The sequence below is a fragment of the Myotis myotis genome, unplaced genomic scaffold (genome assembly GCF_014108235.1).
Source record: "Myotis myotis isolate mMyoMyo1 unplaced genomic scaffold, mMyoMyo1.p scaffold_m19_p_1, whole genome shotgun sequence".
In the NCBI taxonomy this organism is placed as follows: domain Eukaryota; kingdom Metazoa; phylum Chordata; class Mammalia; order Chiroptera; family Vespertilionidae; genus Myotis; species Myotis myotis.
The window spans coordinates 181770884-181788483 of record NW_023416313.1 but is presented as its reverse complement, the minus strand read 5'-3'; the positions used below and the strand labels follow the sequence as shown (position 1 = coordinate 181788483).

Genomic DNA, 17600 nt, shown 5'->3' with positions numbered 1-17600 from the left:
GGTAGGGCTAGAGTTCCCCAGGGAAGGAGACTTGAGGCTGGTGCTCCCAGTGTACAGAAGACTGGGGCCTGGGCAGTGGAAGTGACTCCCTCAGGGCCAGATAGGGAGCTGGTTGTACAGCCAGAACCAGAAGCCAGGTCTACTGACCCCCTGACTCAGGCCCTTTCCATGCTACCCCACTAACTTATCAGAAGGACTGCAATTACTGTGTTAGGGTTCCTTTGGCAAAAATCTGAAAGGCTGAGCCCAGGCCACACCAGGTGGGAGGCTCTGTACAGCTGCCCCCCAGAGATGTCCCAAAAGTGAAACTTAGCAGCAGTGGACAGTGGTGGGAGTCCAGCCACTGCCAGTCATCAACCTCAGTGTCTCTTGCAGGAGCCACCTGGGCCTTGAATTGTGACACCCACCACCCATGGCCACACCTGAGGTGGCAGGTTCTAACGACATGAATGAGACAGAAAGCATCTACAAACCTGAAATGTCAGACACACCAGCTGGCAGGGAACGGCAGAGCTCTCGGGAAAGACTTTCCCAGGCCCCCATTTGCACCAGCAAAGCAGTTTGCACAGAACTGTAACAACTGTGGGGACTGGAAGCTAATTACTCACTTTTTTACACACACACACACACACACACACACGGCAAGTGAAAAAGAATGAAGGCCTACAGACTTCACCCCCAGCAGGAGGAATTAGAATGTCAGAGGTTTGCCTTACTCAACTTCTTGGAGTTCACCCAACTCAACTTCTTTTAAAAGACGGGGCAACTGAGATCCAGCAAGATAAAGGACCAGCCCAAGGCCACATAGAAAAGTAGAAGTTACTCTTTCAATTAAACAAAGGGGGAGGCTAGTTGGGGACCAGTATCAAGTTATGTTTTCTTAAAAAATTTAATTATCATTCACACACTCTTAAGACTCACTCTTTTGAAGTATACAACTTAGTGGTTTTTAATATATTCAGAGTTGTGAGACGAACACCACTACCCAACTGTAGTACATCTTCATCACCCCCAAACTCCAAATGCTAGGCAATCAAAATAATCTACTTCCTCTCCATTTCACACAACTGTACCCATGTATGACCTTTGTGTCTTGGCTTGTTTCACTTAGCATTATGTGTTCAAGGTTCATTCATGTTGTAGCGTATCATTCTTTTTTATGGCTGAATGGTATTCCATTGTATGACATTTCATTGGCTATATCACATTTTGTTCATCCATTCATCAGCTAATGGACATTTGGGTTGTTTCCACTTTTGGGCTATTAGGAATAATGCTATGAACAATACTGGGTAACCTTTTCAAAAAATATTTATATTTTTTCATTGATTTCAGAGAGGAAGGGAGAGAGACAGAAACAACACTGACAATAGAGAATCACTGATCAGTTGCCTCCTGCACGCCCCCTACTGGGGATGGAGCCCAAAACCCTGGCATGTGCCCTGACTGGGAATCAAACTGTGACCTCCTGGTTCATAGGACTCAACCACTGAGCCGCACTGGCCAGGCCTGGGTGACCTTTAACTGGCACCTCCACTGCCATATATCCAGGTCCCATGGGTCTGGGAGAATGGAGCTCCAGACATTAAATCAGGTGAGCAAGGTGGGCACTCAAGTCAGACACTTGATATGTAAAACAAAAGGTTAGAATAGAAAGGTGTGAGGTGCCCTCAGACCCTCTGCACCCGCCCTTCTTAGAAGCTTAGTGCTTGTAAAAGTTGTGTTCTTTAAAAATAGTAACTTTAGCCCTGACCGGTTTGGCTCAGCGGATAGAGCGTCGGCCTGCGGACTGAAGGGTCCCGGGTTCGATTCCGGTCAGGGGCATGGACCTGGGTTGCGGGCACATCCCCAGTAGGAGGTGTGAAGGAGGCAGCTGATTGATGTTTCTCTCTCATCGATGTTTCTAACTCTCTATCCCTCTCCCTTCCTCTCTGTAAAAATAAATAAAATATATATATTTTTTAAAAATAGTAACTTTTAGAGTCCTGCAGACCCAAATGAAAGAAATGAACATGGAGGAGGGAGGGAGAGAATGCGAAAGAGAGAAAAGGAGAGGGAGAAGGAGAAAGAGAGGCAGAAAGATCAGAAGCTCCAGTCCCCTCAGACATCCAGCCTCCGGCATCAACTTCAGGAATCTCCTCCAACTTTCTTCAAAAGTGAGAGAGCAGTCAGCCAGGGGCAGCAAGTACCAGGAGACTAACGCTCAACTCAGCTCAGCCCAGCCTGCCTCTGCTTAGTCCCCAGAGGATACCTGGCCTTTTGGGATCTACCTCATTCTAAAGCCAGAAGAGTTCACAGCCTCTCTCTGGGGCTGATAAAGTTTCTGTTTGGGGCACTACTTTCCACCCCCCATCCTTGCAGCTCAGCATCTTGCTTAGGAAAGGCTCCATGACCTCCCTGGGCCTCCCAGCTCCACCTTACCAAGTGGTGGCTGATGGTGGGGAGGTAGCCTCCCAGGGCCTGTCCTCTCCTCCCCCAGAAGCCATAGGCTCAACCCCAAGCCCTAGGGTGGGAGACACAAAAAGGGAGCTCCTGGCACTTTAAGGCCGGTGGAGCCTAATTGCCCAGATTCCCCCGGCAGCCAGATAAACAGCGCAGCCGGCTGGCGCCAGCAAGAGGCAAACTGCACATTATCACCCCTTCCTCACCTCCAAGGAGGAGCTCCAAGGAGCAGGGCGGGCAGGCCAGAGGGGTGGGGCGGGGGCTTGGAAGCCCAACTTGAAATTGATCTCATTTCAAAGGGATAATGCCAGGCCAAATAAAAGGAAAACTTTCTAGCCCATTCTAATTCCTATAGTCCTGGCCTGGGAACCCTGTGTTTTCCTAGGCGGCCTCCTACAGTCATTTAGAAGTTCTCTCTCTCACTCTGTCTCTTTCCCTGGCGCAATTTGGATAATAGTAATTTACTGAATATAATTACAGAAAAAAAAAAGTGGTGAAGCAAAGAGCAGGAGATTTATTCCAAAGTTAATGGATACTTTCGGGAGAAAGGAGCTCTATAAACACAGGTTGGAACTGTGATTAAAGTATTTCTCCACATTTCCGTCCACATAGGCACCAAGCTCAGTGAACTGGCTTTTCCCTGGACAGAAAGACACACAAAAGACACAGAAGAGGGAGGGAGTGCTGGGGATTGACTCCCACGGGGGACGGGGAAGCACCAGAGCTGGGCAGAGGGAACCAACTTTCTGAGACAAGCCATGAGGGAGAGGGCAGGGCAGGGGAGGTAGGCCAGTGTCACCTGAAATCTGCCCGTCAGACCTCAGGGCTTCTGTCTACCCTTACCACTTTACAGATGGGAAGACATCCAAAGAGGAGAACTGACCCCAATGTGCCAAAGGAGGTTACAGATGGAACAGGGTTTGCTCTGAGCAGCGAGGGTCTGCACTGTCCAGAAAGGGACTTCCTGTCACTGAGGATCCGTTTGGATTAGGGGCATTGACGTGACCGGCACCGGGTGGGTGCCCCTCAATTGGCCTGCTGGGTGTTCCAGTGACTCTCTAGCTGTCTGTCTGTCTGTCTGCCCCAGTGCCCCAGCCCTCTCCCCCAGAGCCCTGGAAGGAGCAGTCTCCTTATCAGGACTCGCACGACTGAGCTCCAGCTATGCACCCGCCCAGCTCTGCGAGCCAGGCTGGCGGCCAGCCGGTGGGGGTGGGGTGGGCAGTAAAGGGTTCCCCAGTTCTCAGTCCCAGTCTCCATGCCATTAGGCAGGGGAATGAAGCAACAGGGTCCACCTGGCATATCCTGGAAACTCTTCCATGACCATCAGTCCTCCCAAAAGCCCCCAGGATGGCTTAAAAGGGGGGCCCCTTGGGTTGGAGAAGAGAAAGGAGAATAGACATGGCTCCTGCAATAGTGCCTCCTTCTGGGGGCAGGAAGGGAGTCAAATGCCAGTGCTTACTCTAGAATTAGATGTGGAGAATATTCCTGGAGCCACCCCCACTGACCAGTAGGGACTAGCAGGGTAGGTTACTCATCCAAGGTCAAGTCCTGTTACTGGCCAAGCCGAGCCTAGGACCAAGTCTGTGGTTAAGCACCATCCCACTGCAGTTTGTCCCTCAACGTGTATCTGCCCAAGTCCATCAAACTCAAGTCAACACCCAAGATGACTTCTCAGACAAGGAGTAGGGACAACCCACCAATTGTCCTTGGTAAAGGTGGGTCCTATCTGTTGTCTCCAGCTTTTTCACAACCCCCCTTCCCACCTACACACCTGAGCTTGCCTGGCTGGCATCTTGACTCTCAGCTGCCCCTCTTCTCCCCAACGCCCACCTCCCTTTACCCACTCTCTAAAAGGCCTGCTCCAAGTTAGAGCAAAGGTGCTCCAGGAGGTGGCCCTGTTACATACACACCCCATAGTGCTGATAGTTCACACTCCCTGACCTGGCCCTTCTCCCCCCATCTCCACCCCAACTCCCCTGGAAGACTGTAGTATTTCTTGAGGGCAGGGATCCTACTCATATGTCCACTCTCTCTGCTACTGCATCCAGCATGGTGCCTGGCACAGAATAAGTGCTCAATAAATATTTGCTGGCAGACTGACATGGTGAGAGAGAAAATACCTGCCAGGACTTTCTAAAATAGCAGAGTGGGCCCCACCAATTATCTGCCACTAAACAATAATGACCATTGAGGGACGGGGTGGCCACAGATAGGGCCCCCTTCCCAGAGGCAGAGAGGAGAGGGGCTAGCAGAAGGGAGGAAGCCACTTCCAGGGGATGCTGTGAGAAAGAGGAACAAGGGGCACAGAAAGCCATGGGCCACAGGTCAGGGACAGTCGAAGCTCCTGAATCAGGCCTGGAATGACAACCCATGTGGGGAGCAGGGCTGCCAGGTCAATGCTGCCTTTCACCACCAACCCCCTTCTGTGAACCACCATTGAGGCACCTTCCTTTCCCCTTCAGCCACTACCCCCAAGCACACTCATAGGCCCACCCCTCCCTTTCACGCTGGGAGTCAGGAGACCTGTGGTCTGACCCTCTATGGACCCTCAGGCTGGGTGCTCACTCACTCCAGAGGGACCAGACTGGAGAAACTCGGAGCCCTCCAACATCCAACAGCCTATAACTCTCTGATAGGCACACCCCTGCAGGACCCCCCAAAGCCCCCTAAAATGCATACACCTCAAAGATGCTACAGGTTAAAATGTGTGTTCCTGCAAGCTTCTGGCCTGCTAAGAACCTCCATCTGTCCTCACCTCTGCTAAAGCACCCAGGCATCCTCAGGTAAGCTGGGCTGGGGGTGGTATGTGTGTGCAGGAAGTCCCAGGGAGGGAACAAAGACAGGGAGCACTCCTCAGATGTAATAAAATACCTGGCTTCTTCACCTACTCATAAATGCCCCCAGGACCCTCAACTGGACACAGAATTGAGAATGATGATGATGGAGAGCCCTCACCTTTAACACCCAAGGGATGCTGGGAGCAATCAGGCCAAGAGGGTGGTATCCACCTTGAGAGGGGTTACCCTGAAAAAGCTTTGCTCCAAAGTATACAAAGGAACAAGTGCGACAGTTTACAAACACTTTGACTCAAGCCACGAATTGTCCACACCCAATTTCACAACATATACTTGCACTTGGTGGTAAGAAAGTACAGCTTAGGTATAGGCGTATGCACACAAATGCTACAGCCTGAGCACAGACTGGGGGTAAATGAGGGGCCGCCTCGCAATCTTTGGCTTCTCCTAGGGCCTACCCTCTCCCTGTAAAGTTGGAGCCTGAAGCTACATAAAGAAAACTCCACCGTGACCCTTTTTAAGTTTGCTGGTGCCTTGATGAAGTTGCCATTTGATGAGTGTGCCCAGATCCCCTCCCCGGTAGGACCAGGTTGAGGCGCCTCCACTGAAGCTCCCACCACCCAGGGGCACCCACGGGAGCGGGAGCACCGCAGCTCTGCCCACCCGAGGTGTCCGATATAAAAAGGCCACGGAAGGGGACCGGAGGGGGACCCCGCGCCCAAGCCCGTCCCTCGCCCGGCGCAGCGCGCTCACCTGGCCCGCAGAGCCGGCTGAAGTGGTAGGGGTTGCAGCACACCGTGGGGCCGTCGGCGGCGGCGGCGAAGCTGTGGCAGCCGCACAGGGGCTTCAGCTCCACCGCGTGCTGCAGGTCGGGCCAGCGGAAGAGGCGGCCGAGCAGCAGCTGCGGGGGCGCAGGCTGGCCGCCCAGGCGGAGGTCCGCGCGCGGCACCAGCACGCAGCCACCCGGCACGCCGCCGCGGGACTCCACCGCCTCCAGCAGCGTGTCCAGCGAGCGCTCCTTGAGCCGCTTCAGGAGCGAGTACGTGACCGTCTTGAGTTCCTGCTCCAACAGCAGCAGCCGGGAGCGGGCTTCGCGACTCCGCCCGCCGCCCACCGGCTCCACGGCCGCCCCGGCCAGGGGGTCGCTGGCGTCCCGGGGCGCGCCCGCCGCGTCCCGCTCCGAGAAGAGACAGCAAGTCACCGTCTCGCAGTCACTTTCGGGCAGCCAGCCCGGGCCTCCCGGTTCCGCCACGTCCAGCGGGAAACCGCCAGCGCCGGCCCCCGGCTCCGACATGGGCCTCGGGGGGCCCCCCGCGCGCCGGCGCCTCACCGCGCCCTGGGCGCCTCGCTGTCCCACCGCGTCCCGGGGCCGCCGCGGGGCTACCGGGCGGACTTCCGAGCGGCCGCAGCCTCCGCCTTCTCGTGCCCGCGGGGCCGGCTCAGCTTGGCTGCCCAAGCTCCCATCCTGGTCGCCGCCGCCGCCGCCGCCGCCACCTTCCTCCCGGTCGGGGACCACACGACTTCGCCAAAGTCGCCGCACCAGCCCCGAGCGTTTGGACCTGAACATACGATATCCTTTGGCGCCGGGGGTGGGAGGGAGGCGGTCTCCGGTTACCGCGGGTCCGTTCCCTCAGCGAGGCGCCGGCTGCGCGGGCCGCAGCCCCACATGAAGCACCGCCGCCGGGCGCCGTGCAGACCGCGCACAGCCTGTCGTCGAAGGGGCGCCGCAGGGCTGCAACATGAGGGAGCTCGCCGGGGTGGGCCGGCGGGGAACACGCGCACGCCGAGCCGAAGTCTGCGCCCGGCCAGCGGCTACATGGACCCCGGTGGCCGGGCTGCTCAGCAACTCCAGCCCCGGCGCTTGAGGGGGACCGCAGGCGGCGCGCCGCCAAAAAGTCCCCGCATGGGCCGGCGAGCCTTCAAAAGTTGCGCGGCTGGCCCATGAGCACAAAGCGCTCGCGCCGAGCCCCCTAAATGTGCCTGGGAAGTCCTGCCTGTAAAACCCAAGCGCTTAACTGCATGGGCTTTTCCTGCAGGATCCGAAAGGCAGGCTTGTTGATACTCTGAGTTTTCGTCTTACTCCCTGCAAAAAGGAAAAAAAAAAATGGAAGAAAAAGAAACCCCAAACAAACCCCAAATCCCTGGAATTGCATGCACGAAAGGCCAACTCCGTCTCAGGTCCCAGGCGCTAGATGCACTTAGAGCGAGTTTCTCCCAAACGCGAGTGTCAACACATGAGTGGAAACTGTAAAAATCCCAAAGAGCTGCTGGGAATCCTTAATGAAAAATGCAATCCGGCGAGGCAGAGGTCGCAGCCCACCCCACACGGCGCTCGGACGCCCCGGGCGCCGCGGCTGCAGAGGTCGCTCCCCCTCCCCCCTCCACAAAAAGTGCCTCCCGGTGGCCCCGCGGTCCCGGCGAAGTCCAGCGAGGCAGCGCCCGGCGGCTCTTTCTCTCGGCTCGGCTCCCTCGCTCGCTCCCCCGCTCGGCTCGCTCTCTCTCTCTTTTTTGTTCTCCTCAAACGCACACTGAGGGCCCCCGGAGGAGCGCCGCGGAGTCATTGGCTGCCTCCCATCATATGCCAGTCTAGACACTTTGGCGGCTCCGCGGCGCTGATTGTTGCGCAAACAAGGTTTCAAGTTTCTTAACTCTTAAAGGAGAACACGTCCCTTTGCAGGGCCCGCGGCTCCGAGGGGCCGGCTCCCGGGGCGGGCCGAACCCCGGCCCCCGCCCCGTGCTCGCCCCGGCACCCCCGCCCGGGCCGGACTGCCCCCACCGCCCGCTCTCGGGCTCGCGTTGCGCCGCGGGCACGGATGCGAGCGAGCACACGCGCGCGCGCACACACGACACACGGTTACACAAACCCCGGGCGGGTGGCGCGAGGGCTCCACGAACCCACCGAGTCTCGGACGCAAACGGGGCGCCTTGCCTATCTCTGGCTGGGGCACAAACTTACAAACACACTGCACGTTAGAGTTGATGCAAACTCCATCACAGGGAAAGCTAATAAAAATGGGTGTGCGTGTGAGCCTTACTGGCTTGCGTCTCTTAGGAACAGGGGGTGCTGGTTTGGTGGGGTGCTGGGATCTTCCGTGATGGCCGAGGTCTCCACACCTCCCGAGCCAAATCAGGGGTCGCTGTACCGGGCCAAACGGGCTGCCGTGGGACGCTTCGCACGCAGGGGCCCGAGGTAAGGAGTTGCTGAGGGTGGGGTAGAGGCGGGAGCGTCTGCGCCGGCCGAGCTCCTCTCGGTCGCCACAGCCCTCCCTCGGAGCCAGCGCTCCCGGGCCCCCGCAGGGCTGATGCTTCCTCCTCCCCCTTCCCCAGTTTCCTCTCTGCACCGCAGAGAGGGGTGTGGGTAGAGGTCGTGCTTTCTCCAGCGACATTTCACCACTGAAATGGGGACGGGGTCCTGCAGGGTCAGGGACGAGCTTGGGGGCGCGGCGGCGGCTGCGGGCCCGGCGTGGGAAGGGTTAAGGCCGCTCCAAGGCCCTGGAGCCGGCGCGGCGGGGTACCTCCTCGGGCGCGCTCGCTCGTCCGTGGGTGGCAAAAGTTCAAGCTTGTAAAGTCCCGATTGGTCCCGCGCGGAGGGAAAAAAGGCCTGGTCCCCCCTCCCCCTCCGGGCGCGGCGCCGATTGGCCCGACCGCGGGGCGGGCACCGCCCTCTCTCCGGAGCACGGCGGCCCCGCCCCCGGCACGGCGCCCCGCCCCTTTCCGGGCAGGAGCCGGAGGCCGGCCCCTCACTGAATGAAAGAAATTCCGCTACTCCCATTGGCCCGGGGCTGGGCGCCTTCGGGGGCTCCCGCTTGGGGGTTTCCCTTCCGGGTGCCCACGCGTCGAGCTGGCCCAGCGAGTATGCGTCCGTGCGAGCACCCGACCCGGCGCCTGTGAACACTGGGGGAGGAGGGGGACTTGCAGGAAGGGCTCAGAGCCTTTTGGCGAGCTTTACCTGGAGCCAGGTACTTTTCGCACCGCGCTCCCTGGCAGAGGCAGTTGCTCTCCCGAATGGAGCACGGGACTGAGAGGCTCCCCACCCTCATCCCCTACTGCTTTGGCCAAATCAAAATTGTTGTCTTGGCCTCAATTTCTTGTTTGTAAAATGGGTACGAAGCCTGCCTTGCGTTCTTCACAGACACATACAGATCCCATAGGAGATAGTGCATTTTAAGTACACAAATCGCAAGTGATCGGCGGGATGAATTTTTCACAAGTGAACACAATACCTGTGTAACCAGTACCCAGGAGACAAGGTAATGGGAAGGGGGGCACACCCCAGAAGCCCCTTTAAGTCACTTCCTGTCCTCAGGGAAATTAATGCATCTTAAAATACAAGGAGAAACTCAATGTAACGTAAAGTATTTTTCTTATCAGGGTATTTGCTGTTTTGGCTGTTGATTACAATAATAATAGCTCATTGTATAGACTCATTACTATGGGCAAGGCGATGTTGGAAACATTACAAAGATTTTAGTCATTTAATTCTCACAACAACCCTGATTAGGTACTATTATCTCTATTTTACTGATGAGGAAACTGAGGCACAGGAACTTGCCCTTTCAATTTGCTGTTGAAATGAAAATAGTGTTGAGGGTGCTAAAATACTAAAACAGAAGGGCATAATAAACTAGTATGGATGTTCACCCCTAACAGCTAGAAGGAGGCACATCCTTCGGGGCAGTGATTTTTCATAATGTGATCCATTTGGCCTGTTGAATCAGTGCTATGGGGTAAAGGCCCCCGACTCCATACAACACAACTTTGGAGGTAAGTATAATTGTTACCACCGGTTTTCAGATAAGAACACTGAGGCACAAAGGCATTAAGTAACTTGCCCAAGCTTGTAGTTAGTGGCAGAGGCGTAATTTGAACCCAGCCAGTTTGGGGAAAGGGTATGTGTGTGCGTAATGAGAAGCAAAGGAAATGGGACAGCAGGCAGGAGATGGGCGATCAGCTTCCACAGATGCTCAGCACCTACCGCTGGGGGCAAATCTGAACTGTGGCTCTTCCCCCTCCATCCCCGTAGCTCCCTGGGATACTATGGCATTTCTTTTTGCAGGGTTCCTGAGGGACTGCTCTGAGGGATGTCAGGTGGAGTCTGAAGCAGTTGGCCTTCCTGGGAGAGCAGCCTTCTCCCCTGGGCAGTAACTCGGATCAAGTATGGCTTCAGCTCTTGCTCACCCAGAGATGTGGTATTGGGGGGTGGGGTGCCAGCCGGATGAGCCTGAAGAGTGCTGAACCCAGAGTCATCCAGGCCTAAGTTCAGTACTGAGCCTACTTAAGCTATCGCAGCTCTGAAGCCTTGGGGTACTCCTCTGTGACATGAGAATAGGAATCATGCTGGAGGTGGTTACCACAATTAGGACAGCCTGACAGGAAGACTGCCTCTGAGGGGAGATAGTATCAGGAAGGGAAGAGCAGTGGCAGTGAGTCCAAGGTCTTTGGATTCCCAGGGCCCATCCAGCCTAGCGCAACCTGCATTATGACCACTAGAGGGTGTGTGCAGCAGGGTCCCAGAAGGGCAGGGCCTCTGACCTCCAGCTTAACAGCACCCTCCTAGGGAACAAGCTCCAATTGCCTGGGGGTGTAGGAGAGGTGGAAGGTGGGGTCCCAGCTGCTGCTCCTCAGGTGCCTGTAGCAAGTCACTGACAAAGTAAATCACAGAGAAGTAACTCTATCCCCTCAGATTCAAATCCGCACCCTTCCCATTATTCCAGTCCTCCCCCTCCCCCCCCCCCCCCAAAAGCATCCTGTGCTTCCCCTTTACAGGGCTTCTTGCAATTCAGAACCATACAACTCCTTGTCATTCTCCTCTGCCTCTAGAGAGGAAGACCCGAGAGATGCTGGAACTATCAGGCACAGGCCTCCCACAGCAGCGCGAAGGAAGTAGAGTCAGAAGCGGGCCATTTGATGCCATTCTGCTGTACCCACAAAGAAGCCAACTCACACAAGACAGCACCTGACCTATTCCCCCCGCCCCAGTCACTAGCACAGAGCCTGCCACATAGTGGGCACTCAGTAAATATTGGTTGTGTGGTTAATTGAAATCCCTCACTTCACCAAGCTCCATGCTCATTATCATCCTGTACCGAACACTTACATGCACTATCTCATCAAATCCCCCCATCAACATAATGAAGAATTTATTCTTACTAGACTAGATTTTAGAGAAGGAAACAGAGAAGTTAAGGAATTCATCTCTGGTCACACAGCCAATAGTTGGCAGAGCTGGTACTTGAACCCAGGGCTGCTTGAGGTAAGTGTGCATCTTCTTATTGCCTGTTCCTAGAAAAGAAAATATGATTCTTTGTCCTTGGGAAGTTTCCACTTTAGCTGGAAAGATATAAGGCATGACACAGAAACAAGGCAGAACTTACTTACTTGGTGGTGGGAAGAGGCGGGCTCTAGGGGCCACCGGTTATGAACTGAGGTATCACAGAGGGAGTCGGAGCCACCTCTCACTACAGTCAAATGGATAGGCAGGGAGACTGATTCATCCTAACCCACTTTACAGTAGACGGGTGAATAAACCAGGGCCCGACTCATTACTTCTTCTGGGAAATAACTATAGCCCCAACTAAGTCGGCCTCTTTGGAAGGTAAATCTACTTGGCCAACATGGCCCAAAATGGGGGAATTGGGAGACCCTTGGGTGGTAGACTACCCTTCTGAGGCTTTGGTGAATGCTATGGACTCTCTCACTCTCTCTTGAAAAATGCATACGTGCATGAATGGAACTTTACGTTCATTCACTCAGCAAATACTTACTGAGCTCCTATTGTATGACAGGCTGTGTTCTAGGTGCTAGGAATCCTGCAGTCAGCAAAACACAAAAATCCCTGAGCTCCAGGGGGTCTCATGGGAGGACAGACAAACCATAAACAAAGTAATCAGGTATAAAGTGTTTGGGAAGGCAAAGGTGCCAAGATCGGAATACAGCAGAGAGGGGGAGAGAGGAATTTAGGAGGGTATGTGTGGTTCAGGGAAAGTGGGCAGGGAATGCTTCCCTGAGAAGGTGGCATTTGAGCAAGGTCTTGACAGTGATGGGTGAATCACTATGACACTATCTGGAGAAAAAATGTTCCAGGCACAGAGAACAGCAAGGGTGCTGAGGTGGGAGCATGCCCACGTTCCAAAACTAACAAAGATGTGATGAGATGGGAAAAATACTGGAGGGCAGATAATAGGTTCATACTGGACATTGTTGGGTCTTTGGCTTGTCCTCTGAGTGGGCTGGGGAGCCCCTGAAGGTTCCTGGCCTGGGGCATGATCATCTTTGTTTTAATTGGCTCCCTCTAGTGGTCGCGTGAAGAATAGATCGCAGAGGGCCAGTGGAGCAGGGCCTTGGTAGGAAGGAGGCTGTTGCTGTGGTCCATGCGGGGCCCTGCTGGGTTGGGGAGAAGTGAACGTATTTGAAGACAGAACCAGCATGATTTGCTGTTGCATATTGAGAGTGTGAGAGAACATCTGAACAGTATGCACATGTTATTGATGCTTATTTACTTAATTTTTAAAATCAACTCACCATATGTATTTAGCCTTATCATAAGCAGTGATCTCCATGAAGTCACAAATGTGCTAGTTATACTTATCACTTTAAAATAAATATGTATTTATCTTTGCATCACCTGAAATTATCCTAGGAACCGCCAGGATGCATGAAATGTTGGGAATACTGGTTCAACCAATCCCTAACTAATCTCACCCACTTTTAGGCTTGTTTATTTTTTGACTTTTGACTACTTTCCCTCAGAGAGAATTACCATTACCATAGCCTCTCTGAATTGACTTCTGGTTTCACTATTGCCACTCCACAGAGCCTGTGCTTGGGCAATACAGAGTAATGGTTCTGAACCATTACTTTGTTAAACCCAACAGACCTGTGTTCAAATCCTGCTTAGCCACCTTTGAGCTTTATGGACTTGGGCAACTTCCTTCACCTCCTACAATAATCCCCAATAGTGCACTATTATTATTCCCATGTTGTAGATTACAGAGTTGGAGCCTGAGACTTAACTGGTAATAATAATATTGGGACGTTGTTTTGAAGATTAAAGTGCTTAGCACAGTGTCTGGCAGCTAATAAGTGCTCAATAAATGGTAGCTATTATTAGTTATATGAAATGCAGTCCATCATTAATTACCAGTTTAAGCCACTAAACTAACCCTGGAAACTACTTAATATGTAGGAGACTCAATTTCCTCATCTATAAAATGTGCCTATTTAATCTAGGTGGGAGTTAAATGAGTAAAGTTCTGACACACTGTAGGACTCAGCAGCTCACTGTGGGAAGTGACCTGGAGAAGAAACGTGGGCTATGTAAGGGAACCAACAGAAACTTCCCTGCCAATTGCTATTGGTCACACCCCCTGGGCTGCACTTAACCCTCTATCTTTGTAACCTTTCAGAAGTGCAGGGCACAATGGGCAGAGAGCAGGAGCCTGGGTAGATTCTAGGACCAGAAAAGGAGAATGGCTTGTCCAAGGTCACAGGGCAAATTGAGCAGAGGTTTGCTGACTCCCAGGGCTCCTTGCCCTTTATCGCAGTACTTAAGGCTTCTCACCCCCAGCTGAGCAGTGCAGGTAATGCAGGAGGTAAGAGGACAGGCTCTGGGGTCAGACTGTTAGGTCCTAATCCTGGCTCTGCCCCTTACACAGTAGCCTTGGTCATTTTACATATCCTTTCTGAGTTTCAGTTTCCCCATCTGTAAAATAGGCTTAATAATAACAGCACCTACCTCACCGGGTCTTTGAGAGTATTGATTGAGAGTATCAAAATGTAAAGCATTTAAAGCTGCTGTTGTCATTCTGCTGTGATGCCACAGGAGAGGACAACACCCGGTGATCAGATAAATAGAGAGCCTCATGGTTGTTGAGAGGGCTGGAGGCAGCAGCATACAGGTCAAGGTGAGAGCTGTGGATTTGCAACAGTGAAATTGAATTACCTGCACCCTTCTCTATCTGGGCAGGGTCGTGGGGTGGCTCTTGAAGTCAAAGGATTTTTTTAGAGAACGAATTTGACCCAAACATGTTGAGAAATTTATTTGTATGTTTTATTTATAATATGTTTCATTTGTAATATTAAAGCTAACCCAGATATATTAGGGGATAGAATGCAAAATTCCTGAGTTTTGGACAGAAATGGGAGACTTTTTTTAATATATTTTATTGATTTTTTATGGAGAGAAAGGGAGAGGGATAGAGAGTTAGAAACATCGATGAGAAAGAAACATCTATCAGCTACCTCCTGCACACCCCCTACTGGGGACGTGCCCGCAACCCAGGTACATGCCCTTGACCGGAATCGAACCCGGGACCCTTCAGTCCACAGGCCGACGCTCTATCCACTGAGCCGAACCAGTTAGGGCAGAAATGGGAGATTTCTAAAGAATGCCACTGTTGCTGTGAGTAGCATCAGATCACAACCCCAGACCTGACCTGACCACTCCCCATCCCCCTGCCCTGGAAGAGGCTCACTCCCCTCCACCTCAGGGTAATACAGGAGCTGTCATTTAAATGATGCCCAGGGATGTGGCTCATCTTGGTGCTTGGTTATGTTTCTGTGGGGCACTTGCTACTGGCCAAAGGCATTTAGTACAGGGAGCCCTGCTTTTCTGCCTTCGCACATGCTGGCCCATTCACCTAGAATGCCCTTCCTTCTTTTCCTCTAAGAAACATTTTTTCTCTCTCTTCCCAAGGGCAGGCCCAAGTCTGTCTTCCTTGCACTGTCCTGGCATTTATACATGCCTCCTTCCCAGGCTGGAAATGATGAGTCTGCCTCTGAGAGCCCCTGGAGCACAGCCTGAGTGCTCCTCATGTCTGAACCCCTGGCCCAGCACCCAGGAGGGACTCCGGAAATTGTCTGGGGAGAGAGGTTTTAATATTGGATAAATAGGGCCAAATTGGCCTCCCTATAGAAGTTGTACCAGGGACAGGAAGTTCCTGTCCCTGCAGCAACACCCACACCTGTTGATGCTGCAATTCCACTTAATAAATACATACACCATACAGATGTGTCTTTATACCGTTAAATAATGCACATCTTAAAGAGTGGGAGTTATGCTCCAGAATGTTACTTTATAATAAAAGGAAAGAAACTAGAAACCACCTTTATCAATAGAGGACCTGGTTAAATAAATTATGCTAGATCATCCAGCTATTGAGAATGAGGCAGCCCTCAGTATCAAAAGATCAAAATACTAAGTGGCTAACAACAATGTATATAGTATGCTACAATTTGTGTACATTTTTTACAGAGCACATATGCTTGCATATGCATAAAATGTCTTTGTAAAGATACATTGGAAACTGGGAAAGATAATTGTCTCTTGGGGTGGGACCAGGTTGCTGGAAGCCAGATCAGAGGGAATTAACCATTCAGCCCATACTTTGGGTTTTTTATGCATGCTTGATTGTTTGTTTTAATCATTCTATTAAGTAGGTAGTACTTGCACCTTATACAAAGTCCAAACAGGACCAAAGGGTTAGTAAAAAGAAGCCTCCATTTCTCTCCTGCCTCCAGCCTTCTTAATGTGTACTCTTTAGTACATTCTGAAGTTTTGCACCATAGGCTGAATTAGCCATTCAAAAGAAATAAAGTATTTAAAAATAAAAAGTATATTCTTTATTTTTAATATATATCTTTTATTGATTTTTTACAGAGAGGAAGGGAGAGGGATAGAGAGTTAGAAACATCGATGCGAGAGAAACATCCACCAGCTGCCTCCCGCACATCCCCCACTGGGGATGTGCCCGCAACCAAGGCACATGCCCTTGACCAGAATCGAACCCAGAACCCCTCAGTCTGCAGGCCAACGCCCCATCCACTGAGCCAAATCGGTCAGGGCTAAAAAATATATTCTTAAAATAGTAAACATTTGTTGAAGAAAGGAATAAATCAACAAAAGACTAGTTGATTGAATAATTACATACATGAAACAGTTCAATCACCTGCAAGCAGGACCTAAGTGACAAATGAAATGACAAAAACAAGAAGAGATGGAAGAACTGACGACAATTGGAGAGTGCATCCTGTCTTGTCTTGCCCGTGGCTTCCTGTGTGTATATCTTCTCTTCCGAGCCAGACCAGGGCAGGCTTTATGCTCTTGTTTACTTCCCAGAGCGAGGCGTACAGAGGTATGTGATAAACATGTCTTGCCTTAATCCCCACTAGCACTAGCCATGCTCTGGGAAGGGCCTTCCAGAACCCATGACTGTATGCAGGGCTGCATCATGACTTCCATGGACTTTAGACAGTTTTGGCTACATGGGTTTCCTGTTCCATTAAAAAATACATATTTTTTTTACAAGTGTATTGGCATAAAGATAAATGTAATCCACACTGAGTTTCTTGTTATTATTCATTTTTTTCCTCTGGTTTCAAACAAAATTGAAATATTTCATAGGCCTCCCCTAGAATTATCGTGAGCCCTAGGTACTACTGTGTCTGCTGTGTCTAATGGATAAGTCTGCCGTGGGCTATCCCCTGGGCCTGTGACCTGGGCTTGGCTGGTGTTCAATAAATAGGAGCAGCCTGGCCAGGGAAATACACGAGGGCTTTATCCGCTCCAGCAATTCCCACTGGGGCTCTGAAGGCATCACAAGGCTTCCCGAGCTCAGTTTCCTCCCTGCTGAAATGCAGTGTTGCAGTGAGGATTAGAAATAACGTCAGGTGCTTATTAAATCCCTAATATTATGGGTTGATTTGTCCCCAGCATGGAGGGAGCGCCCTGGAGGTGGGCCAGGGATGTGGCTGGTGTTGACACTGACCACGGCCAGGCGTCCTCCCCTCAGAAGGAGAGGGGAAGGAAGGTGGTGGTGGTGGAAGGTACAGTCATCAGGCTTCTCTTGGTATAAGTGTGGAGCAGATAAAGAAAGGTTAAGAGGCAGGACACTGCTCAGGGGTTCTTGGCCTTGACTATGTTAGAATCTCCTAGGAGCTTGAAAAGTACTAAAACTCAATCCTCAGTCAAGAACAATTATAAGTCAGAATATCTGCTCTGGGCCGGTATATTTTTTTTTTTAAGCTCCCCCAAGTGATCCTAATATGGGGCAAGGCTAAACATCCCCATGGCTATTCCTATGGATGGAGGGGTGAGCTGAAGAATAACCTGTCTTGTCCATCAGACAACTTCTCACCCTGACAACATCTAAGACCACAAACTCTCAATGGCTGCCAGGGGTGAATTGGAAATAGGGCAAATGTCACTTGTAGAGGGGTCTGTCCAAGGCTCTGCACCAAAAAGAGTATTCTTTTTCTTAAAGATAGCCTCCCAAACTGCACAGCTTCAAGCTGTACCAGCTTGTATCCACCCCATTGAGTGCCACTCTCAGACCAGAACCTTACTGGATCCTGAGATAAAGGGGC

The 17600-nt window shown here is 52.0% G+C and overlaps 1 protein-coding gene across 3 annotated transcripts in view; it reads right to left on the bottom strand.

Moving 5' to 3' along the window:
- The window catches only part of SMAD6 (SMAD family member 6), an 80666-nt gene extending 72713 nt beyond the window's left edge, over nucleotides 1-7953 (bottom strand). Inside the window, exon 1 of one of the 3 annotated variants that reach the window (XM_036305610.1) lies at nucleotides 5991-7953. In XM_036305610.1, the coding sequence (XP_036161503.1) occupies nucleotides 5991-6804 (814 nt within the window). In that variant the 5' untranslated portion in view covers nucleotides 6805-7953. The remainder of the gene's footprint in view (nucleotides 1-5990) is intronic. The other 2 variants (XM_036305622.1, XM_036305618.1) reach the window with 2 other exon arrangements.
- Between the last annotated feature and the right edge of the window lie 9647 nt (nucleotides 7954-17600).